The 19,124-nt window shown below is 32.7% G+C and overlaps 1 protein-coding gene and 1 pseudogene across 2 annotated transcripts; both read left to right on the top strand.

Moving 5' to 3' along the window:
• Window positions 1-1,709: 1,709 nt before the first annotated feature.
• On the top strand, window positions 1,710-3,744 carry LOC106307308 (annotated as a pseudogene). Its single transcript, XR_001263304.1, has 6 exons — window positions 1,710-1,914; window positions 2,213-2,385; window positions 2,486-2,644; window positions 2,732-3,007; window positions 3,079-3,242; window positions 3,313-3,744. The product of XR_001263304.1 is annotated as an SNF1-related protein kinase regulatory subunit gamma-1-like (transcript).
• Window positions 3,745-17,684: 13,940 nt separating this feature from the next.
• Window positions 17,685-18,395, top strand: LOC106310315 (protein SHOOT GRAVITROPISM 5). Its single transcript, XM_013747550.1, has 2 exons — window positions 17,685-18,110; window positions 18,179-18,395. Exons 1-2 carry the CDS (start codon window positions 17,752-17,754, stop codon window positions 18,306-18,308), a joined length of 489 nt encoding a protein of 162 aa, XP_013603004.1. The 5' UTR covers window positions 17,685-17,751; the 3' UTR covers window positions 18,309-18,395.
• The last annotated feature ends 729 nt before the right edge of the window (window positions 18,396-19,124 follow it).

Here is a 19,124-nt window from a genome sequence, read left to right on the forward strand (position 1 = left end):
CTCTCCGCCGTGCTCTCAGCCTCCGCCGTCGGGATTCAGATCCGGCGAAGAGAAGCTCGTGAGCTCCTCCACGGTGTCGTGCTCTCAGATCGTAGCTTCCTTCTCCATGGTACTGTAACAGGCTCGCCGCGTCGTCAAGCTCCGGATGCATCAGGAGAAAGCTCGTGCTCTCCAATGGAGGTTTCTTCATTATTTTCAAAACCAGTCCCTGGCCTTTTGATTCTTTACAAAACGGACCCAGCCTTTGGAATGTGCAAAAATGCCCTCGCGAATCAAACCCAAAGTTTCCAATGTGCGATTTAGCCCAAGCGAATATTACGAATTTGCAACCTTGGTCCCTGGGTTCTTGTTAACATCACAGTGGACCCAAAACTTCCAAACTTTGCAGTATAACCCTTGAATTTCGCCCCAAACTTCCAAATAAGCATTCCAACCCCTATGATATGCAAATGAGTATGCAAATACAACACAAAGACCTAAATGCAACCTAAAATGATCATAATAAGCTAAAATATGAATCTAAAACTTATAAAAATCATGAGATATCAGTTGCAAGAAGTCGAAGCGGAGAAGACGAAGTACGGAGAAATCGATAGAAATTGCTAGACTTTAGGTAACTTAGGTTACTTACGTGGACTCGTTTTGGGTCATGGGAAGAAGTCCAGCGTAGTAGATAATGATGTGTTAAATAACTTCTTCTTCATTGGCTAATTTATTTATCTGACGTGGACAGCTTTAGAGTAGAGTATATCTCCCTTTTAGTATAGGTTAGATGTCTGGGAATTTTCGAAATAACGGGGGAGGGGTAGTTCTTATTTTTTCATTAAAAACGACAGTTACCCGTATTCAACTAAATAACAGCGATAGTTCTGTTGACAAAAAAAAATAAAAGCGATAGTTCTTATGTAGGTTGGCATAATAGTCTAATCCAATTAAAAATACTCCCTCCGGATACGAATGTAAGATGTTTTATATTTTTATCTTGTATACAAATGTATGATGTTTTGAGATATAATTAATGCATTTATTTTTAAAATTTAAACATAAATTAAAAAGTAAAATTATGAATGGTGAAACTTTATTGATATAATCAAAAAGTAACAATTAAAATATTGTATTTATTGTTTTTTAATATGTGTGTAAAACTTTAAACATCTCATATTTAAATCGAGAGGGAGTACAAAATAATTGTCGCAGACACTGAAAACGATAGAGATAAGCATTGACTCCCACAAATGGAGTCATGCTATGCTGCCTTTCGCTATCACCACCAATACCAAAACAATCCCGAAGATTCCTCCACGTGTTACAAGCATTCAGTTTTCAACGACTCAGATCTTGAGTCTGCTTCAAGGATACTATACACCTATTACAGACTAGCATACCCTTCACACTAACACAGTAAACACGAAACAAACTAACCAAAACAAGACTTGAAAACAAATTACATTGCACACCCACGAAATCTGTTTCCTTCCAAAACAAGACGGTCTCTTTATTATCTAACTCTGAAAAATTCGGATTATTTTGATAAAATTAGAAACATTAGGGTCCTTTTCAAAAATATGAAAAATACAGGGGTCCATTTGTTTTCTATCCTAATGTTTGTAGGAAGCTTCTGACCGATAAAAAGAGAGCGTCTTTGGTTTCATTTGGAGCCGTCGGAGGATAAAGTCAGAACCTTTATCACTGTGAGCTTGCCGGAGAAGATGGCGAGTGTGCCGGAGATAAAGATAGTGAGGAGCGAGAGCTTAGGGCATCGAAGTGAGGTGTCGAGCCCGGAAGCTAAGCTAGGGATGCGCGTGGAAGATCTCTGGGATGAGCAGAAGCCTCAGCTCAGCCCTGACGAGAAGCTCAACGCCTGCTTCGAGAGCATCCCTGTCTCTGCGTTCCCTCTCTCCTCTGACTCACAAGGTAACAAGATTCCATGCGAATATGGAGATTTTTGATTGTGAAGTTTTGAGATGTGATCATGCCTTATTGATGGGTGGGTCCCGTGATCTCTTTGTTGTCTTGATTGAAATTCAAGTTCTAGAAATATGAGTGTGGAATCAATTCGGGTTTACTTCAGATACTTGTGTGTGTCAGTTCGGTTTAGGTGTTATTTAGATGCCTCTCTGGTTTTAGATAATTAGATGCAGTTGTTCTCACAGTTTAACAGATGTTGATTCAGTTCTGGTGTCTCTTGTTGTGGTTTTTATCTGTGTAGAAGACATCGAGATAAGATCAGACACAAGTTTGGCTGAAGCTGTGGAGACACTATCGAAACTCAAGGTCTTGAGCGCTCCTGTTGTAGATGTTGACGCTCCTGAAGACGCCAGCTGGATTGATCGCTACATCGGTATTGTGCAGTTTCCAGGCATTGTAGTCTGGCTCTTGCATCAGGTCACATTCTTCCTTCCAACCTTCTCTTTTGAACTACCTAGCGAGTCAACTAATGTTCATGTCTTTGCTTGACTTTTCTACTTTGGAAATAAAAAAACAGCTGGACCCAACATCTCCAAGGAGCCCTGCTGTTGCAGGTTCAAATGGAACTTCTCATGATTTCTCCGCCCATATCCTGGATAACGGAGATGATCCAGCTGTAACTTCTGGAAACTTCTTTGAGGTCCTTACTTCTTCAGAGCTATACAAGAACACCAAGGTAAATCTTCTATCTTTGTTAATAAACCCACAAGCTTAACACTTTCCATAGATCCTGAAATGCTATGGATATTATTCTTTATGACAGGTTCGAGATATCTCTTGAACATTCAGATGGGCACCCTTCCTTGCTCTGCAGAAAGAGAACTCCTTTTTAACCATGTTGCTGCTTCTTTCCAAGTACAAAATGAAGAGCATCCCTGTGGTTGATTTAGGAGAAGCAAAGATCGAAAACATAATCACACAGTCAGGAGTTATCCATATGCTGGCAGAATGTGTGGGGCTTCACTGGTTTGAGGATTGGGGAGTCAAAACTCTCTCTGAAGTCGGTCTTCCCATTATGTCAAAAGATCATATCATTAAGGTCATCTTGTAATCTTTACTTATAACTTTTCACTGAGTTCTTATTTTTTCTAACACCATTTCTGTTTTCAGATTTATGAGGATGAACCAGTTCTTCAGGCGTTCAAGCTGATGAGGAGAAAGAGAATCGCAGGCATACCCGTTGTTGAAAGAAAAAGTGAGAAGCCAGTAGGCAACATTAGCCTTAGAGATGTTCACTTTCTCCTAACTGCCCCAGAGATCTACCATGACTACAGGTTTTGATACTTATTACATTTTCCGGTGGCATTGGTCAATCTTCAATGCTTTCTCTTGATCTTGTTTCAGGTCAATCACAACGAAGAACTTCTTAGTAGCGGTTAGAGAGCATCTGGAGAAGCGTGGGGATACATCAGCACCTATTCTGAGTGGTGTCATTGCTTGCACTAAGAACCATACGCTAAAGGAACTGATTTTGATGCTAGACGCTGAGAAGATCCATAGACTATATGTGGTGGATGATTCAGGTAACCTCGAAGGACTCATCACTCTCAGAGACATCATCGCAAGACTTGTGTATGAGCCACCTGGCTATTTTGGGGATTTCTTTGACGGTGTTATACCTCTACCTCAAAACTACAGAGTCTAACAAATGGTCTCTTTCCTTGTGTTAGTTTGTCTTTGCTTCTCTGTCTGTTTGTGCCAAAGGTCTTGAATTTTGTCTTATAAACGTTCAAACAGAGACAATAAAAGAGGAAAGAGCTAATCTTTGAGTGAATATTTGGTACCTGGTCAGAGTAAGAATAAATACACTTTGATGTGGCCATGGCTACGAGCTTTATGCAGGTAACGTCTGAGACATGTAATCTCTTTTCCACAAAATAGATTTACCAGACTGCAACACGAAAACCAGTATGAAGCAAGTCCATGTGACTGTGATGATCTACCTGCTTCGAGTTGGCTTGTCTTAACAGATCACTCACGGTTTCGATGTTTGATATCAAAACAACCGGTAAGCTGAAGCCATTAACAGTATAATTACATTAGTAGAGTGCCTTATTAAGATGATAAGATCCAAATTTGACAAATCAAGCTGAGCTGTTTGAAGTACATAAACCTGTATAATAATCTTGGTACACTGAATGCAAGTGAACATTGTCACATAAAAAGCTTCTGCCAAAGATTTGAGGAACACAAACAAACTTGGATAAACCATCCGGATACACACAAATATTTTTCAATCTCTTTGCAGGTGAGTGAGTATTTGGTTTTCTATAGCAAATAGATAAGTATTCAACTATATAGTTGTTTGTTAATTGTTGCACAGAGCGTTCAAAAAGTTTTGATCCTTTTTAGCTCAAGCAAGGAAACAATGTTCAAAGAGACTACTAACCTGTCGAGCCGCAGATGGATGGTTTGTGTGTAGTATAGCACTGACTTCAAACGTGCCAAACATATCTAGAAAAAATAAAAAAGAAACAGAAACATCATAACTAAGCAATGAAGCGAAACGGATAAGGATTTATAACATCTATATTTTGCATAATTTGAGGGTGTCAGTGGGAATTGAATTTATAATGAGACGGATTTTCAAGTCTAGTGTTGGTTATAGATTTTCATATTCTAATTAGAATCTAATGCTATTGGTTTGATGATTCGGTAATTCTATACAAAATTTGTTATTCAAAAAGTTTAGATTTTAATGATTTTACAAATCTATTAAAGGAAGTGTTATTGGGAGTTGAATTCTTAACATTTTGAGCAAAAAATAAAATTTTGAGAACAATACATGTTTTCCTTGAATTCTTAGAATCATTATATTACTTTATTTTCATAGATTTTCACAATATACAAAATTCTCTATAATTCTTTCTAAATTTAACAAATCTTTCAACTTTTAAAATCAACAAGCTCTATATAAATCTAAGTCCCACTAACACTGCTTGAGATTTTAGTTTTGTCTTTTAGTTACGGGTTTGCGGGGGGAATGTTCTTCTAATCAACGGAACAAATGTAGCAGAGAGTAAAATTTATGCGCGTCCGGTTCAGATTGGCAAGACCTGTTCGTTTACGTGTCGCGCGACCTACGACCTACGACTTGCGACTAAGATTACGTTCGTTTACGTGTCGCGCGACCTGCGATTTGCGACCTACGACTAAACCTGCGACCTGCGACTAAAACTATGTTCGTTTACGTGTCGCGCGACCTGCGATCTGCGACCAGTCGCACGATCAAAATTTTCTTAATTTTTAGTCGCTATTTTTTCGGGCGACTTGAATGGGAACCCACGACTGGTCATGCGATCAGTCGCGCGACATCAAAACGAACAACAACCTGCGACTTGCGACATGAGACCAATCGCAGGTCGCATGTCGCAGATCACGGGTCGCGCGATAGGTAAATCAGTCGCGCGACATCAAAACGAACAACAACCTGCGACTTGCGACATGAGACCAATCGCAGGTCGCATGTCGCAGATCACGGGTCGCGCGATAGGTAAATCAGTCGCGCGACATCAAAACGAACAACAACCTGCGACATGCGACCAATCGCAGGTCGCATGTTACGCTACAGCAAAACGAACAACAACCTGCGATAAGTCGTAGGTCGCATGTCGCAGGTCGATCGCAGGTCGCAGGTCGCAGGTCGCATGTCGCGCGATAGGTAAACGAACAGGGCCTAGGTCTATTGGTCCACATAAATTTTCGGTTCACTTTTTGTTATAGTAGGGTTTATTGGTTGTTGTATTTTAATGGATTTGAAAATCCGAACTAAATCTAGTGTTATTGGTTCTATGATTTTTAAATATGTATTAAAATCATGTGTTATTGGTTTAATGATTAATAAATTCTGTATCAAATCAAGTGTTATTCAATTGTACGGATTTACTAATATATTTGATTTTATAATGGATTTGAATGAATTTGTTTGAATTTTTTAGTTAAAAATACAAAGATTCAAATCCGATGGAAAACTTCCGGATTTACATATTTTACTTAGATTTATAAATACTATATGGATTTCTAAATCAATCAAAATATATAAACCAATAACACCTTAATCTGTTCTGATTTATAATCCAAAAACACTATGGGCCTATATGTTCCCTATTTCTTAAGTGAACTTTCATTTTCTATGGTTTGTTTTGTATAAGCTCTTTTTTAGGGGTTTGGCAAAATCATTGCCGTAAAGGTTATAGTTATAGTTTATAGTTTATGTATTTCTAAAGCAGATTCAAACTAATAATAAATAAATGAATCTATACATATACTTCATATGCTACTTTAGGTATTTGTAAAAAAAAAAAACACATTGAATTTTAACAAGTTTTGAGTCCAAGAGTAATTAGAGCTTTTCCGATGTAAAACTTCGTTTTTTTCCTTTAAAATAGAGTAAAAGTGAATATAGAGTAAAAATGTTTCAAACTTACTCTATTTCTAACTCTATAATGAAGTGATGAACAAACAAAAACTCTATTATGGATTGAGATATAAAGTTGAGTTAGAAACATTTTTTACTATATACTTCATTTTAGTGCTGCATTTAAAAGCAACGGTCAAGAATCTTCTTTTTAAGTAAAAGAGAGCTAGACTAGTGAACCTAGAAACATGGATAAATGAAAGAAAATTAACTTAGACAAAGTGTTTAAGTTCATTGAAAAACAGGTTAGCAAACTATTGGCTAATATAATACACCATTTTAAGTTAAATACATTTTGGATTTCGTGATCTTTGATTTTCACATTCCATCACTTTTATATGTTTTCTTTCGAAAAGAAATTGCACCTAAGTTACGTTTAATCACAATAAATGAGTTCAGGAAAATATCTAAATAAAAAAGTAATGTCTATAATTATTGCTTGTAATATAGTACTAGGTGATACCCGCGCAATAGACTAAAATATCGAAGTTATATTGTTATATTTTAGTTGTCCAGAAAAAAATATTGTTATATTTTATTAAAATTATATTGGTTCTGGAGTACATAAAAATTGTAGAAGAATAAAAATAAATTGAAATAAATAATATGAGGTTAAAAAAGTAAATAATATGAATTTTATAATTTAGTGGACTGATTAGAACTCGAAATTGTAAAAGAGACCAATTATTAAACCTTAATATCCATTATGAGTCAAAATACATGGTTTGGGTTAACTCTTCGTCACTTGAGATATCCATATTTTGTGAACTAAACTCAATCACAATACCTAAGAAGATTGGAAGCTGAATCGAGTGACTCAAATCTCGGGAAATTCGAACCGATAGATTGTAAATTGACAAAGGCCCTATCAACAAATCTCCATATTTAAAAGAAGTCCATATTAAATGATATTTGACTTCAAACTTAACCGGAAATAATTAAATAAATTTCCAAATTTACTGTTTATCACCATTTATGTTAATTTCGTAATAAAAAAAATTTGTTGCAAAAGGGATTCAAAGAAATTTATTATGTCATTCCTTTTTGATTTTATTTTGCAATCACTCAAGATTAGGTTTAACTTTTTTATATACTACGTTTTGATTTTACAATATAATTGAGTTTATATTGTCCAGGCATAACATGAATGTCACATATCCCATAAAATACATAAAATAATTAATCAAAATTAATTGTTGATTTTGATTAGATAACGAAACTGGTAAGCAAAGTATATCACTGTGTTGGAAAATCAACGCACTTCCCTTAAGTGTATGAGTAACCAACCTTTACTTGATATAAGACATTAGCTGTATAATTCAAAATTTCATTATAAACTTAAATTACCAACCAACCGTTGATGCCGCAAAATAATTGATGGAAAGAAAATCAATTACTTTTAATTCTGAATATTCTAAATTTGAAGCCACGAAAATATTTAAGTTTAATCAAAATGAAAATAAACATGTTATACCAAATAAATAATATAATTCAAATGAAAATAAACATGTTATACCCAAACATAATTCACAGGTTTAACCAAGTATAGTAAATATTTTCTATATGTTTAACAAAATAAATATAACTGATGCGACCATCTCTAAAAGTATATCAATTAGTATATTTATTCATGACCAATAATAATAGTATATCAATTAGTATATTTATTATGTTCTAAGAGAAAAACATGTAAAATATATAATGTGTAGATATATGTATACTAAATGATATATGTATAACACATAGATATATAAAATATATAATGTCACTACATTACATATACTATTGTCCTGAACAAAAACAAATGTCATTTATCGAGTCTTACAAAAGAACATGAAATTGAATATAAATCAAAAGAAGTAAATATGAAAAACTTTCAATTTGACATATATATCAAAAACTACTTCAACGTCAAATTATAGTGCCAATAGTTCTGAACAATCGACTTACTTTTGAAGAGTAAATCATGAATTTTATTTATTCATGATGAAACCATTGCTAAGATTACAGAAATGATTTATTCTTGAACATTGGTAAGAGTATATCATATAAAAAAGGTACCAAGAGGTTATACAGCCAAACAAATGACGTTACCGTCCGTTTATGTATAAAATTAATTTGGTTAACTAAAGTTAATACATTTATTCGTTTGATTATCATCCCACAAGTCTTGTAATATATTATAAGATAAGTCTTGTAACAAATATGTCCAATGGCATTCTGTTGTAAATATTCTAGTAAACTATGACTATTTTAATAAATGGGTTGAGAAGGGCTATGAAGTTGCCACATCAATAATGACATTTCTGTTAATAACACATCAAGTAAAAGTTAGTTATTAAAAGTGCTCCTCAAATAATAAGAAAGGGATTAGAAGCAAAAGTTATATCATACATGAGAAATAAAAAAAACAGGCTATTAACCAAAAACACAGAGGATACACTTTTTATCTTCTAAATAAAACATGGAGTACCATTTATGAGAAGAATTTAAATGACTAAAATATTCCTACTTAGTATTGTAGTAAGTTTGTTAGCTTTTAGAACCCAATAACCCACATGCAACTCCAATTATTACACAACCCACATCCTCATTTTAATATCTTTATATAAAACGGATATATGCTTATTGGCTTATATATAATCGCAAAGTTACTAGTTATAATAACATTTGAAATGAGAAAGATGATGAAAAAGTGAAAAGGGTTTCTCATAAAAGCCTCTCATGCCTCAGTAACGTGATCCGTTGTATTCCATCTTCTCTGTCTTTTCTTCGACAGAGATTTTCTCTGCAGCTAATAACTAGTCTTTTAATAGCTTCTACCTTTGTTTTGCCGAACTAAGATATTCTTCTATGGTTCACCTTATTCTTTATTCTTTAATATTTCTATAATAAAATTGTGATATATTCCAATGGTATTCTATTTTAGAGTGAAAAATAAAATGATGAAAAAAAAACAACAATTTATTCTATATATAGAGTAAATCTATTTTTGTTTTATTGTCATCGACTTATACAGACTCATACTGACTCTGTGAACTAAACCGGGAAATCTTGATCCATGTGAACGACGAAAGACAATTGCTTCCAGACAATACGCTAGGCCATCCACCTTTGTATTTTGCGTCCTTGGTACATAGATAATCTCTGAATGGAGGAAACTTTCTTTCAGGACCTTTAAATCTTCTAAATAGTTTGCAAAAGCTGGTCATTCTTCTGGTTCCGAAACCATCTTCACCAATTGAGAGCAATCTTTTGCAAATGTAACCTGAAATTGACGTAAGTTTCTCATGCATTCCATTGCCCAGAGTAGTGCTTCCATCTCCGCATGAAGAGGAGACAGACTAGCCCAGACATTCCTCGCCCCTAACAGCCCATCAAATCCTTCTAGAGTACTAAACCAACCCTGTCAGGAGAAAATATCATTCTCTTTCCAGAAACCATCTGCGAAACATCATCTTCCTGGAATTGACGGTAAAGTCGTAACCTCTATGTGTCGTACATTCCTCTGTTCGTTCAATATTTGTGCCTCAGTCCAAAGTGTTGACTCAGTTTCTGCCAAATTTAGCGTGTCTCTAGGATCAAAATCCAGATTACTAAAAACTTTATCATTCCTTCATTTCCAAATATACCATAGTATCCATGCAAACTGATGATCATCCATCTGTGGAAAAACTCTCAAGAAGAGATGATCCATGTTAGTGAAGAGAGAGCTTGTTGGAAAAATAGCTGGATTTGATGGTATCTTTGAGAGAGCCCAAACCTGAAGTGTTGGGGGACATTCAAAAAACACATGGTTTATTGATTCCTCATCAGCTCCACACCGTGCACAACGTATATCCTCATGTATCCGTCGCGCTTGCAGATTCTTCTTGACTGCTATACACCCCGTGACCAATTGCCATAGAAAATGTTTGATCTTTGGTGGGCATCGTATCTTCCAACAGAATGCCTTCAATACATCCACCGTGGGTCCAAACATTAATGGTGGTTTGTCTCTGTCTGGGTAAATCCGTTCTACCTGATATCTTGATTTGACCGTATATTTTCCATTGTTTGTGAAATGACATCCATCCCTATCTACCATCTGAGTTCTGCTCAGTGGTATACTTTCTATAATTTTCACATCCTGTGGGTCCACCAAAATCCGAAGTGCTTGTGAATTCCAAGTTCGCGAAGTAGAATCAATGAGAGAATCTACTGTGAGGTCTGGATAATAGTTGTGTTGATTTTTATTAGGTGGTCTCGGGCGAGTGGTTGGGAGCCATGGAACGTTCCATACAGATATAAATGATCCTCATCCCACCTGTTTGATTAGTCTTTTGCTTACCAGAGATCTAGCAGATATGATACTCCGCCACCATATGACGGAGAATACGAACGAATCGGTTCCAGGGGTGAGGCATTCCTGTAATACCGACCTTTGAAAACTCGAGCAAATAATGTGTTTGGCTTCTCTATCAGACGCCATAATTGTTTACCAAGCATAGATGTATTGAAATCAATGATGTCTTTGAACCCCAAACCTCCTTCATCCTTATTTACACATACTTTGTCCCATGATTTCCAGTGCATGCCTCTTGTGCTTCCCCTTGGACTCCACCAGAATTGTGCTACCACGGTCGTCAGTTTTTTTGCAGTTGCCTTAGGTAAACGATAGCAAGACATCACATGATTTGGTAATGCCGTAACCACGGATTTAATAATTACTTCATTTTCTCCTTTTGTGAAAAACCTAAAAATCTAACCGTTGACTCTATTATTTAGCTGGTCCTGCACAAAACTAAAAACTTATATCTTGGAGCTCCCAAGATTTTCTGGTAAACCTAGGTAAGATCCCATTTCTCCAATATTCTGGATACCCAAAATATCTCGTAACTCCTGTCTGGCCGATTCCTCAATCTTGTGCCCAAATTGAATCAAAGACTTATCAAAATTTATGAGTTGACCCGAAACTACCTCATACTCCTTTATGATCCTGAGAATGGTATGACATTCTTCTCTTTGAGCTTTACAAAAGAAAAGGCTATCGCCCGCAAATAGAAAATGAGATATCGATGGAAAGGCTCTGGCTACCTTCATTCCCGTTAATTGTTTCCCTCTCTCCGCCTTCTTAATATTTGCAATTAAAGCCTCAGTATAGATAATAAATAAATAAGGAGACAAATGATCCCCTTGACGTAAACCTCTATGTGGAATAATGAGACCACGTGGTTGACCATTTAGTAAAACCCAATATTGAACTGATGATATACATTCCATCATTAGTCTAATCCAATGAAGATCAAAACCCATCTTTTGTAGTAAAGCCTTGATAAAATCCCATTCCACCCTATCATACGCTTTGCTCATGTCCGTTTTAATTGCCATATACTTTCCTTGACATGCTTTATTTGTCCGTAAACCATGAAACATTTCTTGGGCTATAAGAATATTATCAGAAATCAACATTCCTGGCACAAATGCCGATTCAGTTTCTGATATGAGAGAGGGGAGACATAATTTCAATCGCTGACACAAAACCTTTGAAATAATTTTATACCCTACGTTACATAAACTGATTAGCCTCAGCTCCGTCATCCGTGTAGGCCTCTCCGTCTTTGGAATCATACATATATTGGTAATATTTAACCTTGAATCCATTTCTCCGGAATCCAAAAAATAATTCACCATTTCTACCAAATCCTCCTTAATAATATGCCAAGAATGTTGAAAAAATATAGCTGTCATGCCGTCCGGTCATGGCGCCTTCTCTGGGTGCATCATAAAAAAAGCATCTCTAACCTCATCCTCAGTTTCTATCCTTAACAATCATTGATTCATCTGAGGAGTGATACCCAATATTACTTCTGTGAGGAAACTATCAAATTCTGATGGTGAAGTGGTACTAAACATTTCTTCAAAATAGTCTACTGCCACTTTTTCCACCCCATTATCCTATGTAATCCAATTTCCTGCAGCATCATATAAGTCGACTATCCTATTACGAACCCGTCTTTGGTTGGTTAAAGTGTGATAGAATTTTGTGTTAAGATCCCTAAATGAATACCACATATTCCTACTTTTCTGATGTCAGTAATCCTCTTCATCCTTATATGCTTCTTGTAGCTTCCTAGATACCTCCAGAATATCCTCCTGAGATTTAGTGTTATCTGTGTGTACCTCTTCGAGACCTTTCTGTAACTAATTTATTTTTTCCTTTCCATAAGGTGGATTATTTTTCCGCCATTTATCAATTTCGTGACGACAATTCCTAATTTTTTCCACTATACCATTTTCCCTTCCTCCACTACAATCTAACCAGCCTATTGTAATTGATTCCATAAGACCCACTTGTCCAATCTATCTCTTATCAAAACGAAATTGTCCTTTCCTCCTGACAACTTTATCCTCCAAGTACGCCACTACTGGGCGATGGTCAGATGCCACCATCCCTAAATATTATGTATAAGAACATGGAAATAAAGTGTGCTACTCCTCGTTTGCTAAAGCGCGATCTAGACGACATCTGATGATCATTTCCCCTTTTCCTTTTCCTCTTCTCCCTTGCCATGACATTTTATTTCCCCTAGCCGGAAACTCCAATAGTCCACTATTTCTTATCATATTATTAAATGGCATAAATAGAGAATTTTACTCTATTATAGAGTGAAAAATAAAGCATGTTTGAACATTTTTACTCTAAACTCTATTTTAGAGTGAAAAATAGAATGAAGTTGAAAATGATATTTTTTCTTTGTAATTTCCACTAAAATAGTGTAATTCTATTATTGAGTAAGTTTTACTCCAACGGTTGATTCCGTAATAGAGTTAGAGTTAACCATTTGAGCAAAACTTACTCTATAATAGAGTTATATTTTTTTAGTGGAAATTATAGAACAAAAATATATTTGGATCGGAGATGCCCTAACTTCTATTATTTTCTCATTAATGTCAGTTTAATTTTTAATAAACAAAGTTTAAAGTTGGAACTTATGAGTAATTAGCAGGGTCCAATGACAATAGTCAAATGAAAGTTTTGTCAAAACCTCCAAAATATTTGGAAGTTATATATGTATATATAAACTCTAACTTATGAAAATTATTATTAAAATTATTAGTAAATGTTTAAAATTTCTAAAATCTCAAACCCGGCCTTAATGAATTATGTCACTGATGTTTTAAACTAACCGTAAAAACAACGGTGATGGTTGTATATCTACGCATGTTCTATTACCTTAAACATAACATAACCGCAAACGTAAACAAACGATGGTACTAGTATAATTTAGAAAAGCATTGATTTGATGATATCGATAACTGTGTTACCAGTCATATTTAACTACTTGTCTGAACATAATATAGTCTGCATGAAACTCAGGACAAAAAATATTTAAAATTTTGGTGGTAAATGTAGGCATACACACATACACTTACGAGTGATGATAGATGCAAAATAATAGGGGTTATATTGGAAAAATTTACAATCATTGTCATTATAAATTTTATACGATTAACTCAAATTCTGAATTCTTCTGTTAATATATATGTGAAGAAATTAACAGAAGTTAATATATATATATACATGTGATAATGGTAAGCATACGTTAAAAATAGACCAAATCCGCCTAACAAAAAACTAAATGACATAATTAAAATATATAAACAATGAAAATATATATATCAATTGGTTTTAAATTGGAAACTCATAATTAACCATTTATAAATTAGATCATTTTCTTATTTTTAGATGTGCATTTTTTTTTTGTAACTGAGATGTGCATATTTTAAAGTTTTTATACCATGTTAGATTCAGATTAATTATAGGATTCCAACTTAAAATCAATTGACAAAAAATTGATTGGTCTTAATCTTTTATATATTAGTGTTGGTTCCTTTAAATTCTCCATGTGAGATACAATATCCCTAATAAAATCAAAATCCTTTTGTCTTATCAATCGAGATAATCAATGGAACCACACTGGGCGACAAATTTACATAACTATGGAACTGTGGTCGTTTGTTAGAGGATTATCGAGATATTCAGGCTATAATCTCGCTTACCAAATAACTCAAATTCAAAGATATACAACGGATGTAAATGATAACTATAAATTTGATGAAATGTTGAGTGAATATAATAAATTTTATATTGGTTATGTGGATTAGTGAAAATTATATAGTTGGTTGAACTTTTGTAGATTATTTTAAGACATTTAGCTTGTTGACAATTACAATAAAAACAAAATTCTATTTATTACAGTTATGGTTTATGTCATTATAAGTTTGATTAAATTTAATGCTTTTACTAAGTTTTGACAGTAATTTAACGCATTGCTTAGCCGTTTACTAATTAAATTGTCGGAAACATTTTTAATAGTTCCTTCAACCCAATTTTTTACTTTTTTATTATTATTATTATGAATCCAATCAATCCATCACTAATTTTCTAAACAAATTAACTTTTTATAACTACTCTCTCCGTTTCAAAATAATGTATACTAGTTGATGATCCGTGCAGACTAACATATATATACTTAAATTTTTTATTTCTAATGTTTATTTTTATAAAAATAATAAAATTATTAAATTAATTAGATAAAAAAATTAATATTAATATTGATAACCAATGTATTAAATTATGTTCTTTTGTTTCAAATTTTTATTTATCGTTGTAGATTCTGGATCAAAATCTTTTTATAGTAGTAATCAAATTATTATACTTATAGAATGAAAAGAAATTCAGTGGCACTGAAAAAATTATAAACGGTCACAGCCAATAAAACATTAGTAAAATAATAATAACCAACAAACGTTATATATCCTCTATAATATATATTTTAAAAACAGACAGACAAAATTATTGTATTTGTCAAAATTTCAATAACATTTAATGTTTTAATCTTAGTTTTTCATGTTTCCATTTATTTTTACTATTTTTAGTTAATTATCATTTTGTAGTTTATATAATATTTACTATTTTGGATTTAAATATATTATTTTGATAACATTTGTGATTTTACAGATAAATTCATTTGTGATTGTCATGTAAAAATACAAATGAATTTATCTTAGGTTAGAAATATTATTGTTTAATATTAAATATATATAAATTATTTAACATAAGTATGCAATTTATATTTTACGGCATCTTTTCATTGATTTTTTACCTTTAATCTTTATTTTATTATTATAATAATATGTATTTTGATAAATATTTCCAATAAGAATAAAAAAGTGGCTATAATATTAGTTATTAAACTAAATTAAATATAAGATAAACGTAATTATAATATTATCGGTAGATATTGTTAATTAATATCAAATTTTAATATCAATTGTTAATAACTATTTATAAATTAAATGTCCTAAATATCATAATAAGTATAAATGTTAAAATATATATTTAAAAAATAATAGTATATATGTCGTAGAATATGTTAATATTTACTAATTATCTTAAATCATGATATATATATTAAAATAAATACTTTCAAAAGAATAATAGTATATATATCCGTAGAAATATGTTAATGATTATTAATTATCTTAAATATCATGATAAATATATATATTAAATTAAATTTTAAATAATAAATTAATTAACAAAACTAATGACTTATCCTAAAATTATGGACAATATGATAAGTAATAAAAAAACAATAGTATAAATATCAGTAAAATAGATTAATGTTTATTAATTATCTTAAATATTACGATAAATATATATAAAAATGAATATTTTTAAAATAGTAATAGTATTAGGGCTGTTCAATATGGTAAAACCGAATTGTACCAAACCGAACCAAACCGAAATAAACAATATGGTTTGGTCTTGGAATATACCATACAAACCGAATGAATATGATTTTATAAAAACCTTAGGATTTGGATATGGTTTGGTTTATAACCGATTAAACCGAATAAACCGATCAAAAGTAGAAACATGTAAATATGTATATATTTTATACCGACGAATGACTATTTGTTATATACATTAATTTTTTTTGTTAATAACTATTACCAAATTTGTTTACAGTAATAAAGAATCCCTAATTTGTAAAAAACTTGAACTATAATTAAGTAACAATTCATCGCAACTCAGACTTCTTATTTTCTTAGTCTTTTTATTTTTATTTTTTTTGCTTTATTTTAGCATTGACTATATTGAATTAAAGATTATAAATTTGATGGACAACAATTAGTGGAAATTCTTCACAACTTTTTTCTTATCTATAAACGAAAGAGTTTCATGTTCAATCGAAGTAACATGACTTTGATGAACACTAAATATGGAAGAATAGAAAAACTTTTCTTTGGTGTTTCTGTTTTGTTTTTCTTTGGTGTTTCTGTTTTGTTTTTATTTTTTTTTTCATAATTTCAAGCTTTGATTTGATTATTTTATTAGATGGTAGAAGCGTTTTTTTTATTTTTTTCGTTCTTTTATTTAAACATATAATATTTTTTTAATAAATGACTGCGTTGACAACATGACTCTAAAATCATATAATATGATCACAAACTAAATAATTATGTTTTTTTTGGTATAAAATCAAATAAACCGAAAACCGACGGTATATAAACCGAACCGAATTAAATATGGATTTAGAATGGTAGTTGTATTTTACTAACCGAAATACCGAAAAACCAAAAAAATTGAACCGAAACCGAACCAATATCTGGATTAAACACTCTTAATATATCGGTAGAAATAGTTTAATGGTTATTAATTATCTTAAATATCATGATAAATAAATTTGAAATAAAATTTTAAATAATAATATTAATTAATTAAACTAATGATTTATTCTAAAATTATGGACAAGATGACAAGTAAACAAATTATTAATTATCTTAAATATCATGATAAGTATATATATGAAATAAAATTTTAAATAAGAATATTAATTAATTAACTAATGACTTATCCTAAAATTATGGACAAGATGACAAGTAAGCAAATTCACTTCTCAAATAATAGTATAGATTCTAGAGTTTTCACACTTATTAAAAAAACACGTAAAATTTTGACAATAAATGAATTATTTTTCGTGTTTAGCTATTTTTTATGATTTTTAACCAATCAAAGTTCAATAAATACAATTAATGCCTTTGAAATTTACAATTTGTCGTTATTGCATATATTGAAAAGGTAAAATATGAATTTTTTTAGAAATAATTTGTTTTTCTAAAACATGGATCATTCTGAAATGGAAGAAGTATACAACACAAAAATAAAGCACCGAAGATATAACAGTCATTTCAAGTAGATATATATGTGCACAGACACGAAGCAGCTTACATATAAAGTGATTGGTAATGCCACCCCCTACTTACTGAAAACTGCAGCCTTTTTTTAGCTCCCAACAAAAAACAAAACCAAAAAAATGGCTGAACAACAGCAGCAACATGATCATCACAAAGAGCTTCAGCTTTTACCTTCTCCACTGTCGACGGAATCTCCGGTAAGGACACTCCTCCCAACAGCGACAACAACCGATCACCACCATTCCTCATCCATGTTCCACCACGATCTCGACCTCAAACTCTCCATCAGCCTTAGCACAATTCCAACGGCGACAGTGGAGCATGTAAGCGATGGCGGCGGAGGAGGTGTGGAGGCTCTGAAGTGGCAGGCGGCGGAGCAGATAAGACTGGCGGCGATAGAGAAGGCTTACGCCGAGAGAGTCAGAGAGCTGACTCGCCGTGAGATGGAGATGGCTCAATCTGAGTTTGCTCGTGCAAGGTAACAAACTTATACTGAGTAATTCCGGTTTGGTTTGGTTTGGTTAACTGATTTTGGATTGGGATCAGGGTGATGTGGCAGAAGGCGAGGGAGGAGGTTGAGAGAGCGGAGAGGTTGAAGGAGAGATCAATGACCAAGATCGATACGACTTGCTTGGAGATCACTTGCCACTCTTGCAGTCAGCGTTTTAGGCCTTAATAATCTTTTTACGTAATTAATTTCTTTTTGTTTTCTTGAAATCTAAGGAAAACAAATGATATGTTCAAATAAGAAATTAATTATTTCCCCGGCAATTTTACTTAAACGTTCTCTTACTTCTCATTACCTAATAAATACATTGAAAATTGTTGAAATTTAAAATTCATTGATCAACAAAAGACCTCGTTTACATATGTATCAAAAAAATATAAGTCGGTAAAATAGGAATCTAACACCTCTCGAAGATGAGAAAAATCTTAAGTCTATGAAACCACATTCTCAGCATGATTTCCCATCGACGAAGAAATTTGTACCCAAATGATGGAATCTTGATCTTCAGTCAATTAGCCTCGAGAACTGGTCATGTGTGTTCCAAACTCCGTTGTGTCATCTTAGATAGTATCAGAAACAATTCAATTACATGGGGATTTGATGGACTGAAATTCAGTTAGTTACCGTGTGTACATTAATCATGTCAATTCCGTAACATTAGCTATTTGGAGTATTAAACTCGAATTATGTCACTAATTAACCATTAAATAGAACAAAACCTAATTAGTGTGATCAGCTAGTTATGTGCTTGATATTAGAGTAACAAGAGATAGAGTGAACAATAAACAATTATTGCACCATACAAATAAAGGAACGTGGAAAATAGATGAATGAACAATTTGCATGATCTGAATATAATTATTGGATGACCTCCATCTGGTTCATTTTATTTATTCCAATCACTTTTGAAATTACTGTTCCTTTAAATGAAAACTGATGGTTATTTTTCTTTTAGGCAAATAATCATAAACACAAGTACATATA

Source organism: Brassica oleracea, chromosome C8 (assembly GCF_000695525.1).
Source record: "Brassica oleracea var. oleracea cultivar TO1000 chromosome C8, BOL, whole genome shotgun sequence".
In the NCBI taxonomy this organism is placed as follows: domain Eukaryota; kingdom Viridiplantae; phylum Streptophyta; class Magnoliopsida; order Brassicales; family Brassicaceae; genus Brassica; species Brassica oleracea.